The sequence below is a fragment of the Odocoileus virginianus genome, chromosome 1 (genome assembly GCF_023699985.2).
Source record: "Odocoileus virginianus isolate 20LAN1187 ecotype Illinois chromosome 1, Ovbor_1.2, whole genome shotgun sequence".
NCBI classification, from domain to species: domain Eukaryota; kingdom Metazoa; phylum Chordata; class Mammalia; order Artiodactyla; family Cervidae; genus Odocoileus; species Odocoileus virginianus.
In genome coordinates this window covers 38,961,867-38,980,767 of record NC_069674.1, presented here as the reverse complement: position 1 = coordinate 38,980,767, position 18,901 = coordinate 38,961,867, and the positions used below count along the sequence as shown (strand labels likewise).

Genomic DNA, 18,901 nt, shown 5'->3' with positions numbered 1-18,901 from the left:
TTTAATTGTGGTGATGGAGAAGACCTTTAAGAATCCCTTGGACAGAGTTGTAGATAAAATGTCATGTCTTATGTGTCCTGGTTCTTACATCTTCCTACCTCCCTATATCAAGCATGATATAAGGGCTTTCATGGCAAATTTTATTTTAACTGTTTCTATGGTTACTGGAAATGTTGGATTTAGTTTCTAAAACCATGTTTTAAGTAGCTACAGGAGCTATAGATTTGAATCTGATGTTGCATTAGTCTTTTCAGTTATCTTCTACCTCCTGTATTTTCTACTGTAATAATGTAATTTAAGGCCTTCCACAATGAACAGTTCACTTTATTCCCTGGGTTTTCTATATAAACAGTTTACAAGATATGATTTGGTTAAAAATAATTTGTTATATAAAAATTCTGTTTGCAAATTAAACTGTAAAATATTAAAAAAAAAAAGAATCCCTTGGACAGCAATGAGATCCAACCAGTCAATCCTAAAGGAAATCAACCCTGAATGTTCACTGCAAGGACTGATACTGAAGCTAAAGCTCCAATTCCTTGGCCACCTGATGGAAGAGCCAACTTATTGGAAAAGACCTTAATACTGGGAAAGATGAGGGCAGGAGAAGCGGGGACGACAGAGGACGAGATAGTTGGATAGCATCACTGACTCAATGGACATGAGTTTGGGCCAGCTCCAGGAGATAGTGACGGACAGGGAAACGTGGCATGCTGCAGTCCATGGAGTTGCAGAGTCAGACATGAGTCAGCAACTGAACAACAACATGGGCTACAGATAATATTCGAAGCCATGTCCTTTGGGCTGTTTTGCAGATACTGAAATCCCCACCAGATGGAAAAAGTTAACTGTATGCTTCCCACAGGCAATTAGACCCCAGATTTGTTGGAAGCAGAAGGCTGAAGATGCTGACTTCCAATTACCTCACCACCAAGCAACCAGAATGTCCACAGGCTGATCATACATCACCCCTCCCCCAACTTTGTCTTTAAAAACTTATCCGTGAAAGCCTTGGGGAATCTGGGCCTTTTAAGCTCCAGCTATCTGTACTCTTTGCTTGCTACCCTGCAATAAACACTGCATGTTCCTTCACCACAGCCCAGCTGTCAGATGACTGGCTTTACCGTGCACAGGCAAGCAGACCCAAGCTTGGTTCAGCAACATAAATAGTGCCATAGCCATGAGTTGAATGAATTAACTTATCAGATTGACCCTGAAAAACGGCCTAAAGCCCAAGGAGATTTTACAGATAAAGCTTGCTGAATTCTAGGTAATAATAATCCTGACATCATTACAGTTTTCAAGGGAACTTAACAGTTTCCTGATTCACTTTCATAAATTTCAAATACATAGTATAATAAAGATGCAAACCAATCCCATTCATTCATCTATATTTAGTTTATATAGTATACTATATATATACATATAATACAGTAAACATATTTATTACATGTATGTATATATAAAACTGAGCATACAGAATCAGTGCAGAATTAAAAAAATAATAAACAATGTTTGAGTTTAGTGCATTTGAAGATAACAAAGATAGTTTAATTACTAGGAAACCTATTAATGTAATTGATCATTTCATTAGGTTAAAGGAGAAAACATACTGGTTAATTCAGCAAATTCCCCCTTTAATTCAATGTTTATAACATAATTCTAAACTAGGAATAGAATAACACTTTTTTTTAAAAAACTGAAATAAACAGCCTATACTATCTAATAGTGGAAAATTAAATCCAATTTAATTAAGGACAAGGGCAAGATAAGACCTCCTTCTACCACTATTACTTCATATTGCTCTGGTTTTAGCCAATTTTATAAACAATTCCCACCCACAACCAGAGAGAAAGAAAGGAAAGAAGGGATGGAGGGAAGAAAGGGTAGAAACTTAAGACATGTAACCACTCAGTTTCTTGCGTTAGAAACAACATAAAAGCTCCCCCTGGCCAAAACTGGGTTAATTTGAACATCAAAAAGAATCACAACTGTAATTGATTATATCACACTGAGTCAATAAAAATCTATAAGGACACAGTTCAGTTCAGTTCAGTCGCTCAGTCATGTTCAACTCTTTGCAACCCCATGGACTGCAGCACACCAGGCCTCCCTGTCCATCACCAACTCCTGGAGTTTACTCAAACTCATGTCCATTGAGTCAGTAACGCCATCCAACCATCTCATCCTCTGTCATCCCCTTCTCCTCCTGCCTTCAATCTTTCCCAGCATCTGGGTCTTTTCCAATGAGTCAGTTCTTCACATTAGGTGGCCAAAGTATTGGAATTTTAGCTTCACCATCAGTCCTTCCAATGAATATTCAGGACTGATTTGCTTTAGGATGGACTGGTTGGATCTCCTTGCAATCCAAGGGACTCTCAAGAGTCTTCTCCAACACCACAGTTCAAAAGCATCAATTCTTTGGTGGTTAGTTTTCTTTATAGTCCAACTCTCACATCCATACATGACTACTGGAAAAACCATAGCTGTGACTAGACAGACCTTAGTTGGTAAAGTAATGCCTCTGCTTTTTATATGTTGTCTAGAGTTGGTCATAGCTTTTCTTCCAAGGAGCAAGCATCTTTTAATTGTATTGCTTCAGTCACCATCTGCAGTGATTTTGGAGCCCAAAAAAATAAAGTCTGTCACTGTTTCCATTGTTTTCCCATCTATTTGCCCTGAAGGGATGGGACTGGATGCCATGATCTCAGTTTTCGGAATGTTGAGTTTTATGCCAACTTTTTCACTCTCCTCTTTCACTTTCAAGAGGCTCTTTAGTTCTTTTTCACTTTCTGCCATAAGGGTGGTGTTATCTGCATATCTGAGGTTATTGATATTTCTCCCAGGATTCTTGATTCCAGATTGTGCTTCATCTAGCCTGGCATTTCACAAGATGTACTCTGCATAGAAGTTAAATAAGCAGGGTGACAATATAGGTGTCAAATTAGCCTTGACATACTCCTTCCCGATTTGGAACCAGTCTATTGTTCCATGTCCAGCTCTAACTAATGCTTCTTGACGATTAGGACACAGTGATTCCTCTCGAAAGAAGAGAGCAGAAAAACAGAGAAAGCTCTTTTCACAGAAGAATGGCAGCTGATAAACATGGAAGGAATTAGATCATTGGAAAGTCACGGATTTGCAGTTCCCAAGGATAACAGATTCTGAGAAGGAAACAATGGATGATAAAACAATTAAGTGACAGGTTACTGGGAAATAGAAATTTGTCCCTGTTATTAATTGTGAAGACAAATTGTACCTGTAGATGGAGACACCACCTTAACAGGCAAGTCACATAAATAAAATTAAGACATAACAATCTCAAATATCTGTATCTTAATATCTATAATAATATATAAAGATTCATACAAATTGGAAAAAGAAGCACTAAAACCTTGCCTGGGAAAGAGGTATTGGCAAAATATAGGTGAAAAGAATTAACAGAAACAGCCTCGCTGCTCCTTTGTACCTTCACTGGAAATGGATAGGATTGCATCTACCCGAGTATCAAGAAACCCAGCAACAGAGGCTTCATTAATCTGAGGTATTTTTCCCACGAGCATCCACCTTTCCCCGTACCTGCCATTCCCAGCCTGCAGCTTCCGGTGCTTGGTTCCAACCTTGCTAGAAGAAGTGGAAGGGCAAAGGGCAAGAGACTTGTGCCCACCCAGCCTGTCCTTTCTTATCCAGGAAACATCTTTCCCAGAAGTCATTCTCAGAGGAGTCACTTGGTCACAACTACCTACAAAGAGTCAGCCTCCAGGATCCCTCTTCCCGTGACAAAAGAACAAAAACAGACTGGATAAAGCATAGTACTTGGTACTGAATATTTGGAGGCTGGCACCCTCACAGGCTGTTAGCATGTGTTGTTACAACTTTTCTGAACATTGACTCTTAGGGGTGTCTGAGGAACCTCAATGAATCTCTAGATTCATTAGTTCTGCTCTGGGGAATGAGTTCTATGGAAATAATGTGAAATGCAGTCAATGGTTTATGTATATTGATATTCATTAATGCAATATTTCTAATAGGCACCTCTCCCCAGAATAAAAACAAAAGAATAAAATTAACTTCAATGCCCAGGAATGGTTGGATGGTTGAAAATACAGGGTTGGTTGTCAGATAGCCTACCTTATAAGTTGGCCAAGTCACAGAAACACTTCATGTCTCATTTGTAAAATTAATATTTCCCACATAAGCACTTAAAAGGATTAAATAAAATTTTGTATTTAAAATATACCTCAAATACCACAATAAAAATTAATGCATAATATGGGGCTTCCCAGATGATTCAGTGGGTAAAGAATCTGCCTGCAATGCAGGAGACTCAGATTCGATCCCTGGGTCAGAAAGATCCCCTGAAGGAGGGCATGCCAACCCACTCCAGTATTCTTGTTTGGAGAATCCCATGGACAGAGGATTCTGGTGGGCTACAGTCCATAGAGTCGCAAAGAGTTGGACACAACTGAAGTGACCAAGCACACAGCCACGCAAATACATAATATGGGGATTATCCCATACTATAACTTCCCAGTCCAATGGTTGGGACTCTGTCCTTTCACTGCCAACATCCCTGGAATTGGGGAACTACAATCCTGCAAGCCGGACAGCTAAATATATATATAGCATAATAGATATATACTTGGAGTATTACAGAGATTATTATATAGCTGATTAAAATAACATAGAAATAGAATATTAAAAGTTGTACATCAAGAAAATGCATGTTGTTAAACAAGAAATTGTGTTTCTAGTGTGATTTTAATTTTATAATGAATATATGAATTAAAATACACTACAAAGCCAATGGTTACTTCATCTGGTCACTGCAGTTGGGTTGTTACTTTATCCTTTGCACATGTTTTTTTTTTTTTCAGATTATCTATCTGGTATAATTATTTTCATATAGATCAGAGGTCAATAAACTTTCTTAAAGGGCCAGTTAGTAAATATTTTAGACTTTTCAGGTCTTTGTCTCCACTACTTGGCTCTGCTGTAAAGAAAATAGCCATAGAGAACATGTAAATGATGGCTGTGACTGTGTTCTAATAAAAAAACTGTACAAAAACTGGAGGCAAGTCAGCCCTAGTCTGTAGACGCTTGCTTTAGATAATGATACATATATGCTGTATTTAAAAGAAAACAAAAATTTTAAGTGGTACAGCCAAAAGCTGAGAAAAGATGAATTTTCCTAGTGGTGGGTGGGGATGCAGAAGGTGAAGAAGGCTTGTGCAGTGCTTTATGGATAGGAGAGAACAGTCATTAGAGGGGAAGACAGAAAGGAATCCCTTGGTAGAAGAAGGAATCGAACTGATGGGGTTTTATTTGAAAAAGAAAGAGTGAGGGCAAGCTACATACACATAATTTTCATCTCACTGGATTTGCCCTGAAAGCTTCTGACCCATTTCCCAGGGCATATTGAGGCAGTGGGAGGCTCCCAGGATGACTGCAAAGCCAGTTAGAGAACAACCAAGGAGCCACGGAAACTGCCAGTACCCCAGGCCTCTAGCCAGCATCCCAACACAGGGCTCAGTGACCTGCACTCAGTGGCATCCTGGCACACTAGTACCTCATTCCTCTTAAATGATTCTGAGTTAACAGAAAATTTTTATTATTGAACCAAAATTCTCTGCCCACTAGTTTTTGTTCCAGACTTGGAACAAGTACCTCTGCCACCTTTCAGATTTTAAGTATTTGAAGCTATGATCATGGTCCTTTCTTTCCATCTTAGTAATCCTCAAAGCACAGTTTTCCTAGATCAGAAGTTACAAGCTAGATGTTTACAGTTTTGCCTGGTTGAGCCCACTGAGTATTATAAAATCATTAGATTGAATTAGTAAAAAAATAATCTTAAAATTATAGAATTTCTCTTCAATATCTAGCATTTTGGTTTTCTTGGAAAAATCAGATGAATTAGCAACATTGGATCACCATCCCAGTGTCAACACTAGCTTGAAGCTGACTAACGGCCAGCACTGTAATCAAGCAGGATCCTTTGGGGTCTTCCCTCTTATTCTCTGCTTTAGCTCTTCTCTGAAGTACTATAGAATAGATAACTATCTGATGCACATTTCCTGAGTTGTTTCGAAGATGTGAAAACCCCCCACCAAATGGAAGCTTTAGGATGGACTGGTTGGGTCCCCCTGCAGTCCAAGGGACTCTCAAGAGTCTTCTCCAACACCACAATTCAAAAGCATCAATTCTTCGGCTCTCAGCTTTCTTTATAGTCCAACTCTCACATCCATACACGACTACTGGAAAAACCACAGCCTTGACTAGACGGACCCTTGTTGGCAAAGTAATGTCTCTGCTTTTTAATATACTGTCTAGGTTGGTCATCACTTTTCTTCCAAGGAGCAAGCATCTTTTAATTGCATGGCTGGAGTCATCATCTGCAGTGATTTTGGAGCCCAAGGGAAATCAGTCCTGAAAGTACATTGGAAGGACTGATGTTGAAGCTGAAACTCCAATACTTTGGCCCTCTGATGTGAAGAGCTGACTAATTTGAAAAGATCCTGATGCTGGGAAAGATTGAAGGCAGGAGGAGAAGGGGACGACAAAGGATGAGATGGTTGGATGACATCACTGACTCAATGGACATGAGTCTGAGTAAACTCCAGGAGTTGGTGATGGACAGGGAGGCCTGGCGTGTTGCAGTCCACGGGGTTGCAAAGAGTCGGACACAACTGAGCGACTGAACTGAACTCAACTGAACGATCAATAGTGGATGACAATGAGCATATAGCCCCAGGCTTCCTGGAGCCTAAGAACTGATAATGTTAACCTCTCCCACACTATCCTATTCCATCACCATCAGCCAATCACAGAACTGTGCACAAGCTGACCTCCTACCTTGTGATCCCCTTCCCACACCCGGCTTTTAAAAATGCCTTGCAGAAATACTCTGGGGAGCATGGGGCTTTTTAGGGCAAGGCCCTGCAATAAACCTTTCTCTGCTGCAAACTCCAACATTTCTGTTTGTTTGGCCTCACTGTGCATTGGGCATGAGAACTTACCCTAGCAGCATTAGTTCCCGGTACAGTCCTCTCACCTGCCTCCAACCCTGAAACCCACACCTGCCTGGACCCCAAAGATACCCACATTTCCTGCCCTGCCCTAAACGAACTAGCAAAGGAGCTGCGGAGCACTGAGCCATGAGCCCAGCTTCCCACCCCAGGTTTAACAACTGTGATGCTGGGAGACGGTAGTTTTGTCACATGGAATATTAGGGGGTTAAGTGGGACGTGGCTGAGGTTCCTTCCCCAGCCAGCATTCTATGAATCTATAAATGGCTTAGCTAATTTTCAAATCTCACTGAGCTCATTGCCTGAAAAATGCCTGAAGTCATGAGTTGAACCTGCTAATAACACTTTGAAAAAAAAAAATAGATTTGAAAAATAAAATATCTGGATCCCACAAAAGCCATTTGCAAATTCATAATAAGATGAGCCAAATGTAAAAAACAAAATCATTCACCCTCTTTTGCCTCTAAAATGAAATTTCAAAGGTGAGAATTCTAACAATGAAGAAAAAATTCCTACCCCAAAGCTTAATGTTTCTATAAAAATAGCTCATCAATGACATTATTCAGCAGAGATAAATGAACCCTGGAAAAAGAGAGGGGTCCTGATCACAGAACTACAGTGAAAGTGAGCTTGACACTTCTTCCACCCAATTCCTACCCTCCCCAATCACTCCCATACCTAGAGATACCAAGGTAGGTTTTGTTGTTGTTGCTGTTCAGTTGCTAAGCTGAGTTTGATTGTGTGACCCCAAAGACTGTGGGCAGCTAGGCTCCTCTGTCCATGGGATTCTCCAGGCAAGAATACTGGAGTTTCCTTCTCCCACGGATCTTCCCTACCCAGGGATCGAACCCAAGGTTCCTTCATTGGCAGGTGAATTCTTTACCCCTGAGCCACCTGGGATAGATTTATTTCTCTTGCCATAAATCCTTAACTTTATCTAGCTGAGAAGATTCATTCAATGCTTTCTCCAAGAAACTAAAAAATATGCTAGGTTAGCACGATCTATACCATTTAACCTGGAGCAAGACACAGATCCCTAGAAAGAAGGGTTTGGCCTTTGGTCTTCTTGCCTCCTCTCCCCTCTTGATCAGAATTCCACCCCATCTGAACAGCTATGGCATCACTATTTCACAGCATAAGGCAGCCAAGCAGGCTGGGGCCTGATGTCCAGGGTAGTCTGTGAATTTCAGACACTTTTGTGCACCAAGCCAGGCCATTCATTTCACCTGCTCTTGGGAGCCTCTGTGTCCTGAGCAGGTGGCAAGTCTGATTTTTTTTTTTTTAAGTGCTTCTTGCTCTAGAAGATTCTCTGGATCAGTGGAAAAAAGATTTGTGGCAAAACTTCAAGTCACGAGGAGCATGTTCCTATAGAAGTGAGCTCTCGCGTAACAGACTTAGTGCCTTGACCCTAAGGTGCCTAAGATCTAGGATAGCAAAATTCGATTTTGATAAAATTAAGCTTAATTGAAGAATATCACAGTAAGTAAGTTCTGAGTCCCTGACAAGGATGATGTCTGTTTAATGAACAGGAAGCAACACTGTAAATTTGAGGACCTCACTCTAAGAATGTGGCTATGTATCTATTCACCATAGTAACAGTCACCAACCAACTGTAGGGTATGTAATAGATTCTCCATTAATAGTGTGAAAAATAAAATTATCACTCTTTAAAGGGCACAACTTTTTCAGTTTGTCTCTCAAACTAGATGTTTCTCCACTGCAGGGACTTAACTCTGCTTTGTCTTTTGCACATTTTCATCTTAAGCTGTAAGCAGACTTTTGTCTGGATGGAGAAAGCTCACATGACATAAAGATTTGTCATAAAATAAAAACTCAAGAAATGTCTTTTGAGGGAATAAGTAATTGAAAATTACTTGAAAACAGTTAATAAGGATTTTAAAATATATATGCATATATTTCTATATCTTAAATATATTTCTATGTATTTGCATATAGAAATGTGCATATACATACATACAATGCATTTTTAAAGTTTGGTTTGTGGTCCAACAGTCCCCTGGTCAAATTTCTTGTTAGAAGTCTGAAAGCCTCCTTAATACTCACTATGCATATGGTGATATTTTTTCCTCTATTCTGGGAAAAAGAGGAAAATAACAACTTGTGATCTTCAACTATTTCTCTCAAGGATGTCACATCATGATGTGAATGCATGTTTCTAAGAAAAATAAATTTTACTCGCTTGCAACAAAAAGGTGGCAAATGCTCACAAAGTTCCTGTGGCAATATCTCACCAAAAATCATGCTTGGTTGCCACTGAAAGTTCAGTTAAGATGGGAGCAGCATCGCCAATAAGACCCCTGTTTAAATTAGGAGTGGATAACTTCATTGCCAATTATTTCTCTCATTGCAGTGGTTCTGTGACAGAGAACCTCTCATTGTTTCAAGCAGACACCAGGTTTAAGCAAGATCCCCGAGAGTAGCCCACCAAGAAGTCCAGATTTGCTCAGGTATCCACATTTGCAAAATGAATGGACCACATAAGCAGAAAGAGAACCCAGTGTAGGAACATATACATGTTGTCTCCTGAGCAGTTACTGCGTTCCATTACTGAGCACTGTTCTTGGCACCTAGGAGAATTAGTGAACAAAGCAGATAGAAATTCCTCTCCTGTGAAGTTCACCTCTCCCATCTTTCTATCAATACTTACTGTTATGATACCCAATTCATGGATGCACACATTGCGCATAATGCTGCTCTAGAAGCAATAAAATACAGACTGGGCTTCCCTGATGGCTCAGTGGTGAAGAATCTGCCTGCCAATGTAGGAGGTACCTGGTTTGATCCCTGATCTGGGAGGATCCCACATGCCTTGGAGCAGCTAAACAACTACTGAGCCTGCGCTCTGGATCCCAGGAGTCACAACTACAAGACTACTTGCCACAACTATTGAAGTCTGAGTGCCCTAGAGCCTATGCTTCCCAACAAGAAAAACTACTGCAATGAGAACCCTGCTCACTGCAACTAGAGAAAAGTCCTCGAAGCAAGGAAGACCCAGAACAGCCAGAAATAAATAAATAAAATTATAAAAATAAATAAAATACAGACCTTCTTACATCATTCATTTAACACTCAGTATGCTACCTCCAGTGGCCAATACTGGAAAAAATGTCAAAATAAGGATACAAAAATAAGGGTGACACAGTCATTAACCTTGAAGAGTCATCTTTTAGAGGGGAGGCTGAAAGGTAGGAGCATTAGTAACACACACACAATGATGCTCATTACACAGAAGCTCAGTGGGGGAGGGTCATATCTATCGGGAAATGGAGTAATGGCTTCTGTTAAAAGCTGAGATTTAGGATACATCTTAAAAATGGGCAGATTTATAGAAGGGTAGAGAATCTAAGAGTAGAAAAAGTATGTATGGAAAAAGTACATAATTATAGGAAAGCACAGAGGATGTTTGGAGAAATGGGGGGAAAATTGGGGGACAGACATTTGTCTGTCCTGAGGTCAGGGGGTATATATCAGGCATAGAGCAGGCCACAGCCCATAGACCAATGAGGCCAGCCTGGGTAGCTGGCTCTTAGTTGCATAGAATTTGGCAGTTCACAGGGTGCTGAACACAGGAGTGACAGGCTCACACTGAAGATGACAAAGTCATGTGGCCCAGAGAAGACAGAGACAGGAGGGCAGAGAGCAGTTTTATAAAGTCCTGGCAACAACAGGAACAACACAGAAGGGACCTTGTGAACAATACAGATTCAACAATAACTAAGTGACCGGCAGCTGCTTGTTTTGGGTGCTGAGGAGGAAGCAAAGACAAGTTGGAGCTCCGTCAGAGAGTGCCAGCCAGGATAAATGACAGGAGACCCCATACCAACCAAATGCCCAGCAACCCCCACCTTGAAGAGAGGGGAAAACAGTTAGGGAAAAGAAAAGGAGTGTTCTCAGAGGATCCAGACACCTAAAAATACCATCCAAACTCCAACCCAGCGGATCATAAAGAGATTTGCATCCTATAAAGAGAGTCCACTATCTTCTAGGCATGGTTCCAGACACTGGCAAAGAGATGGGTCCTTGGTCTAAGTTCATAAGTTAGAAGGGGAGATGGACAGTAGACACATAAGTTAAAAAGACATGTACAACAAAGCAGGTGGTCCCAAGGGGTGTAAGAATAGAGGGCAAGTTGATGGAAGAGAGCACAGTGTAAACAGGTGGTCAGGGAAAGCCTTTCGGAAAGTTTGCTGTTTCGTTAACACAGGGGCCTAGCTCAGGGAACTGGCAGACATCTCCCAGGTTGAAGGAACAGCATGAGAGATGAGAATGTGCCGCACGTATTCTAGGAAGAACGAGGAGATGGGGGACTGGGACCCGGTGTGCAGGACAAGGAGACAGTGAGGCAGGAGCTGGAGGCCCAGTTATGTAGCACCTTGGAGTCCAAGAAGTAAAAGTGAAAGTCACTCAGTCATGTCTGACTCTTTGCAACCCCATGGACTATACATACAGTCCATGGAATTCTCAAGGCCAGAATACTGGAGTGGGTAGCCTTTCCCTCCTCTGGGGGATCTTCCCAACAAAGGGATTGAACGCAGGTCTCCTGCATTGCAGGTGGATTCTTTACCAGCTGAGCCACAAGGGAAGCCCAAGAATACTGGAGTGGGTAGCCTATCCTTCTCCAGCAGATCTTCCCGACCCAGGAATTGAACCTGTGTCTCCTGCATTGCAGGCAGATTCTTTACCAATGGAGCTATCAGGGATGCTAAGAAAGGGGTCTGAATTTCATTGCAAGCAGAGTGGAACCATTGGGGGATTGTAGGCAAAGAAATACAGTAAGTCCCCTACATACAATTGAGATCCACTCCAAGAGTGCATTTGTAAGTCCAATTTGTTTGTAAGTCCAACAAATTTAGCCTAGGCACTCAATTAACACAACTGGCTGTATGACACATCACTGCTGTACTGTCCGTCACTGCTGCTTTTATGCTTGCTGCCGGACATCCTGAGCTTGAAATAAAGATACTGTACTCTATAAGGTGCTGTACAGTGAAGTACATGAAAGCACAACCATTGCAGAGGATGCATGCATGTGGCAATGTATGCCAGACACGTTAACTCACTGATGTAACTGGACATGTGAACACATGCTCTCATCTTTGAAAGTATGCAACTTGAAGGTTCATATGCAGGGGACTTACTGAAACAGGATTTGTGATTGCTGCGTGTTGTGCTTATGCTACATGCCAGCACCTAAAACAATGCCTCACACCTAGCAGATATTTAGTCTGTATCATTTGGACTGCTGTAAGAGATTTGGACAAGAAATGCAGGAAACTGGTTAGTGGTCAAGTGCAAACGGCAAGTGATCATGGCAGATTAGATAGGAGTAGTGGTGCTGGATGGAGCAGGTGAAGCAAAGGAAGAGTTGACTTGCTGAAAGCTAGACTGGAGTCAGAGAGAGAGAGAAATCAGGAATTCAAAGGCATCTGGCCTGAGCAACTGGAAAGAGTTGTCCCTTACAGAGATCCCTCCCAGGGCGGGGAGGGTGTAAGCAGGTTTGGGGCGTGAAAATCCAGAGTTGTGTTTTGCACCTGTAGATTTAACTTTAGTGTGGCATTCAAGGGGTGGTGCTGCTGGTGGCACATGTAAGTCTGGCATTCTGGGAATGAGTCAGGACTGGAGAAATAAACTTGAGATCATCAGCAAGAAGGCAGTATTGAGACTGAAGGAAGGAATACATAGGTAAGAACAGACCTGACAGCCAGGACCTTCCTGGAGAATTCCATCACGTAGGGGTCAAAAATAAGTACGTCAGCAGGGATAAAAGCTCAGGGGCCATCAAGAGAGCCTAAGAAAGCAGACCCAAGGAGACAGTTAAAAAAAAAAAAAAAAAACCTACCAGGAGAATCCAGAATCCTAGAAGCCAGGGGCATGAGAAAGAGGGAATGGTCCTGAGTGTGAGATGTTGTTGGGAGACCAGAACACTGGGATGGAGAACTGACCACCCAGGAGTACAGGGCAAAGAGCACTGGTGATCATCATGGGAAGAATAGAAGGAAGGGGACAGAAGCCTGGATGGGATGCTGTCGAGAGAGGCCAAGAGAGAGCTGAGGCCAGGGCACCAGAGAGCCTCAAAGGAACTGACAGTGCTCTGGTCTCATGCTGCATGGCGGTATTTGTTTCTGATTCATAATCTACATATGTGCTAAACGCGTCATCTGTCTGAATCAAATACTACAAATTAAAATATGTCTTTACAGGCTAAGAAAGAGAGTGAAGAAACCCAGTGTAGAAAACTTTTTCAAGCTGTGTCATAGAAGAGGAAAGAGACCATCCATGGTGGGGAGAATGGAGTCAGGAAGGATCTATAAAATGTGATATGGTAACAGCACACTTGTGTGCCAACTGCGTCTGTAACTACCGTCCCCTTTACCTGCAGGTGCTGTGTCTGGCTATGGACAGAGGCGGCACCGAGGGGTGGGGTAAGGGGAGAAAATGCCAGCAAAAGCCTCAACTTTTTTTTTCTCAACTTTGAAAAACTCACTTCCACAAAAATGTGATTGGAATAGAAGGGGAAATTTGTTTGTTAAGTAGTTTTAAGTTCTAATGGCAAAGGGGGATTTCCCTGGTGGTCCAGTGGCTAAGGCTCTGCGCTCCCAATGCAGGGGGCCCAGGTTCAAACCCAGGTTGGAGAACTAGATCCCACAAGCAGCATCTGAGTCTGCGTGTCACAACTAAAGATCCCATGTGCTGCAATGAAAATCAAAGATCCCACGGCAACTAAGACCTGGCGCAGCCAAATAAATAAATATAAATATTTTAAAAAGTTTTGATGGCAAAGGGCATTAGGGATAACAGTAAGGAAAAAGAAAATTCCTTTTAAGGATAAAAACCTATTGATTGTGTCCTGCAGTTTTTTGGCTGATCAATGGATTATAGGAAGGAAGATGACAAATGGCTGGTGGGTACATTAGCTCTGGTCCTGACAGTAAGCAAGCCAGGTCTAATGTATCTCCCCGTGGTTTTTCCCTTTAACCTGAATCTCTGAGTTCCAACATGTAGGACTGAGATTTCTGTTTCTGAAACTGCTGTGACTTAAACCCCCGAAAGCAAAAGCAGGAAACGTTTGTGCAAGTTAAATGGGTGGCAATTTAAGGACAAAGTGATTGAATTACAATCCCTGGCCGTGGATGTGAATTTTGGTCTTTTTTTTTTCTTTTCTTTCACACTCATGATATTTCCCTGACATCTGTGCAATACAAATAGATCTAGAAAGTGTGAAAGGGAAAATCTGCTCTACTAAATATATAAAAGGGACCCCGCATGAAGTCTCCATGATAGCATTCGTCATCACAGGCCCAGATGGCATCCTTTCCCAGATCTCCCCACCTTCCCCCACCCCAAATATCAGTTTAAGTTCCATCCATTGAATTTGCTCCAAAATACTGCAGTGCAATGGATGCCTGGTAACACCAGGAGAGCCCATGTGTACCAGGAACTCTCATTTTTCAGTCCTCTGTGTGCATCAAACTTGGGGCCAATAAATCAGGAGACGCACCCTGTGAGCAGCACACATCACTTATTGCCATGGAATCCAGATGCTTTCTCCAGTGACCTGGGAGCTCAGTGGTCCCTGTGACACCTTGCCAATGAGGGATGACATTACTGTCATCCCACGCTGGCTACTTATCATTTTCCCTACAGTTCTCAAGTCACAGAACATGACAGCCACTTACCAATACCCACACATCCAAACATTATGGGATGAGATATATATTGGTTTGGCCAAAAAGTTTGTTTCGGTTTTCCCATGCCATCTTGCAGGAAAACCCAAACAAACTTTTTGGCCAAACCAATAAATTTCCTATCTAGGACTTGGTTTCTTCAAGTATTTAAGGAGGCTTTAAGACACAAATGTCAGTGGTCAGAAAGTCTGTGAGACATAAATGTGCACCGTAAGCAAAATCAGCAGGTGAGCTGGTTTGCCTCTATCCATCTTTGCATCTTCCCTTGAGAAGCAATGCTCATGAAAAAAGAAGAGGCTGAGACAAGGAGGAAAGTTATGAGGCTCTGACACCTGTATTTGGTGGGGTAGAGTGGGAGTGGGTGGGCAATGCTACTACAGGCATGCTTTATGGATGTGACAGGAGGTCAGTGTAGTTAAAAAGAAGAGGCAAAAACAAACAAAAGAGCGAAATGAGAAGCAGACAGAAATGGAAAGGTACATTTTTATGAATCTTAGGAAATACTTTTGAGTGTAAGAGTTACTCAGCTGGAAGACACACTCAATGACCAAACTAAAAATGCTTCATAGTAGCTCTTGGAACCTCTGACCATTAAACCCTAAAACTCTAAACATCTGACCCACTGCCCTCCTCACTGGGATCAGAAACTGCCACAAACTTTTCCCTTCAATATAATAAATTCAGTTTTACAAATAAGAAAGAATCACTTTATTTATAGAGAACAGTGTTAACAGAGGACTTAAAGGGATTATTAGATAACCCAGAGACTGACCCACATGGCCGTAAGTATTTCTACTCTCTGTATTGCGAAGTTAAATTCTCATTAATAATTTTCACTCTTCAACTGGTAAAATCGCATAAACCAAGAAAAACAATCACAGAATCATGCCGTTAATCCTTTGGGATTACTTGCTTCAACTTCCTCCTTTTAAGGAAGAAGAAACTTAACCTCAGAGAGGAAAAATGATTTGATAAACACCCCCCTGAACATTTCACACCGTGTTCTCTATAAGTCCATGAACAGCAAACATACCCAGGACTGGACTATAGAAATGGTACGTGGGCACTGAAATTCTGGATTTCCTAACCATAAACTGTGCTGTTTTCTAGGATGGACAGGAAGGAAATGATGGGAGAGAAGCAGGGGTCTCTCTGTTGGGAGATCCCATCAGGGTCAGAGGGGCAGGAAAGAGGGTTACCTGTGGGCTAACTGCTGGCTTGTTTCAGAAGCTCAGCTGATGGTGGTTAAAACTGATTTGAACAATGGGTCTGGTCAGTGATTTTCCCTGGATGAGTCTGTCATCCCAGCAAGCTCTGGGTGGTGAGAAGGAGGTGGAAAGAAGGAGGGCTGAGGCTGCTCCCCTTTCTAAGTGCAGGTAAGGGCGCACATGTTTGCTTCTAAGGCCACAGCTAGGACAGGGCAGTGATCACCTCGATTTTGTCAACACGGACAATCCAGATCATCCAAGTGAAAAATAAAGAATCCAAACCTGCAGGATCTGAACTTGCAGTCTACATGGGTGGGGCTGGAGCTTCTCTCTGCCTGGATTTGAGTCCCAGCTCACTGGTTCCCTTTAGCGTCTTACATAACCTCTCTGATTTGCCCATCTGACTGATGGAGGGAAGGATTCCCACCTACCTCCTGCCTAAACAAGTAGAGGGCTTTTTTTCTGACCTGAGGTCCACAGTCAATATTCCTGAGAACACCATGTTCAGGACACCGTGTTGAGGTGTCTGAGAGATGAGACAAAAGAAGCTAGCAATGCCCTTGTCCTCAAGCAACTCTCACCAGGAGTGAGGCGGGGGCTGCGCCCATTCACAGCTCGTGTAACTGCAATATGATGAGCGCTGCCTTGGCGGCATGGACAAAAAGGCTGTGGGAAAACAAGACGGGCAGTGGCTCATTATGCTTGCCAGGTATTGTTATTCCAGGATGTTATTTTGATTGTAATTAAAAAAAAAAAACAAAACAAAACGCACTGCTAGGGAAAATTGTGTGGATCAGCATAAATCAATAAACAAATATCCCAACTATCCCTAAACTGTAAAAATTACTATAAGAACTTGAAAACACTTTGCTTGCCTGTTTAGAATAATTGTTGCCTTATTTTTATAACAGGCAACAGTCCTAGCAAGTTTTATGAGCAGTACCAAATACGATCGGAGAAAGTGGCAGGCTACTAACAACTGCTACCTAGAATTAAACAGTTATTCCGAGTCTTTCATTAAGAGCAAACAAACAAAATCAATCATTGGAAATCAGCTACAAAAGAGAGGGCGGGAATTGCTAATTAAGCCACAACAAGGAGAAAAATCTGTTATCCAGTTAATCCAACATTCTTCTCTATCCCCCACCCCTATTAAATCTCTTGATATAGTGGAAAGAAGATGACCTGTTTGAGTTGTTGGCTAATTTCTTTTATGGGAAATACGTAGATGCTGGGGTTAAAAACAATATAGGTGTAAAAATAAACCATAAATTCTATCAATCCCTGGTTTGTGCATATGGTTTGGGGCTATAATTAGCCTTGCTAAATTTAGTAACTTTTCTTACTTCTCCACCATTATCACACAACACTGGAACTGGATAGGACAGAAATCAGCTAGTCCAACTTACATTACAGGTAAGGAAGGAGATGCCTGAGACTTGCCTTCCCGTGGTCACATCTGGCCTTTTAGCATTTCCCATAATAGCAGTAATACTGAAATAGTACCATAGAAGGTAAATCTTAAAGCAGTCTTTTAAAACACCCCTCTTTCAAAGCCAGAAGTGTGAGAGGAACCAGGTGATGCTACGTACACACATCGCAGCAGCTGCAGTCCCTCAACACTGATGCGGTGATAGGCTGTTTCAGCTCAGAATGTGGTCTCCTTATCCAGTCAATAACGTCACAATCTGAACAAACTTAGGCAATTCGCCTTTATGCAATAACTACCCCAGACAAAAACAACAGTCATTCCACAGAGCTGCCAACTTGTACTAGCCTGGGATCCCAGAATTAAGTCAGAACACAGTTTATTAAGCATAACACTCTGAAGTCCAATATGCCTGAAGGTAGGTCTAGGAATTAAAACAGTGCTATATTGTCCCAATGGCACACTCCGGCGGAGGTAGCAAGCAGAGGAAGGGGGCAACAGGGAATTCTACACATTCTATTTCTCTACCAAACAGGCACACACACCATACCAGGGTAGACATGTGGGCTCTAATCCCTTCTTAGTGGAAAACACACATTTTCAAAATGAATCCCCGATCTAGAACGAATTACCGTAATAGCCACAGCCGGAGCGAGTCCGCTGAGGAGAAACGCAGATCTGGCCACCTGCTTTGAGACGCCTTGGACCACGACACTGCCAGGGTCTTTAAAGGCTGGCCTTTTCGGGTAGGGCATCTGCCCTCCTAAATCGCCTCAAGATTCCAGGAAAAGAGAGAAGATGCCTCTCTTAGTCTTTGAACTATGCTGCTCTTCCTGTATCCATCTCTGCTGAACACAGTCTTATCTTTTCAAAGAGAAAAAAAGATAAAAACAAGAGGAGAATTGCACCACTGCAGATCCCAAGAGAAGTAAGCACAAAACTACAGCAACGTCAAATAATATCTTCAGCAACTAGGAAAATCCCCACATGCTGTCTGGTGTCAGCCCAATGCAGACTGGGGCGCGCTGTGCCCGGAATCACAGGAAGCCGGGCAGCTCTGCAGCCTGTGTCCCTGCCAGCTCCCCCCACGCGCTGAAATTCTCCAGGAAGAACTTATGATGCCCAGCTTCTGTATGCAAGACAGGCAGGCAGACCACGCACCCAACACACCGCGACTCGGCCAAGGGGCCTCGACATCAAAGAGGCAGGGCCATCAGAAGACACGGGAGGAACGGGGTTTGAGCCCTCGGATTTTGCTGCATTGTCACGAACCAGGAATGTAGGGGTAGGAGCAACTGCACCTCCAGCCAGAAATGGACCGGACGCGTTTTTCCCGGCGGCGCCCTCCCCGCCCGTGTGCAGGTCGCAATACGGTAGGCGACATGACGGGCTGCTCCCGCTAAAACTCGGGTGGCAGGCCCGGCAAAGCAGCCTGGGACAGGGAGTCGCTGAAGCAGCACCCACATCGCGCATCCTCCCCGCCTGCCACCACCCAGGGGAGCAAGGGCCGCACCTGCCACGCTCCCCCTGAGC

General features: G+C 42.6%; 1 protein-coding gene across 1 annotated transcript in view; it reads right to left on the bottom strand.

Moving 5' to 3' along the window:
* HECW1 (HECT, C2 and WW domain containing E3 ubiquitin protein ligase 1) overlaps positions 1-18,131 on the bottom strand; it is a 447,195-nt gene extending 429,064 nt beyond the window's left edge. The window contains 1 exon segment of the mRNA XM_070466974.1: positions 18,001-18,131. Coding sequence (XP_070323075.1) covers positions 18,001-18,123 — 123 coding nt within the window. The 5' untranslated portion in view covers positions 18,124-18,131.
* Between the last annotated feature and the right edge of the window lie 770 nt (positions 18,132-18,901).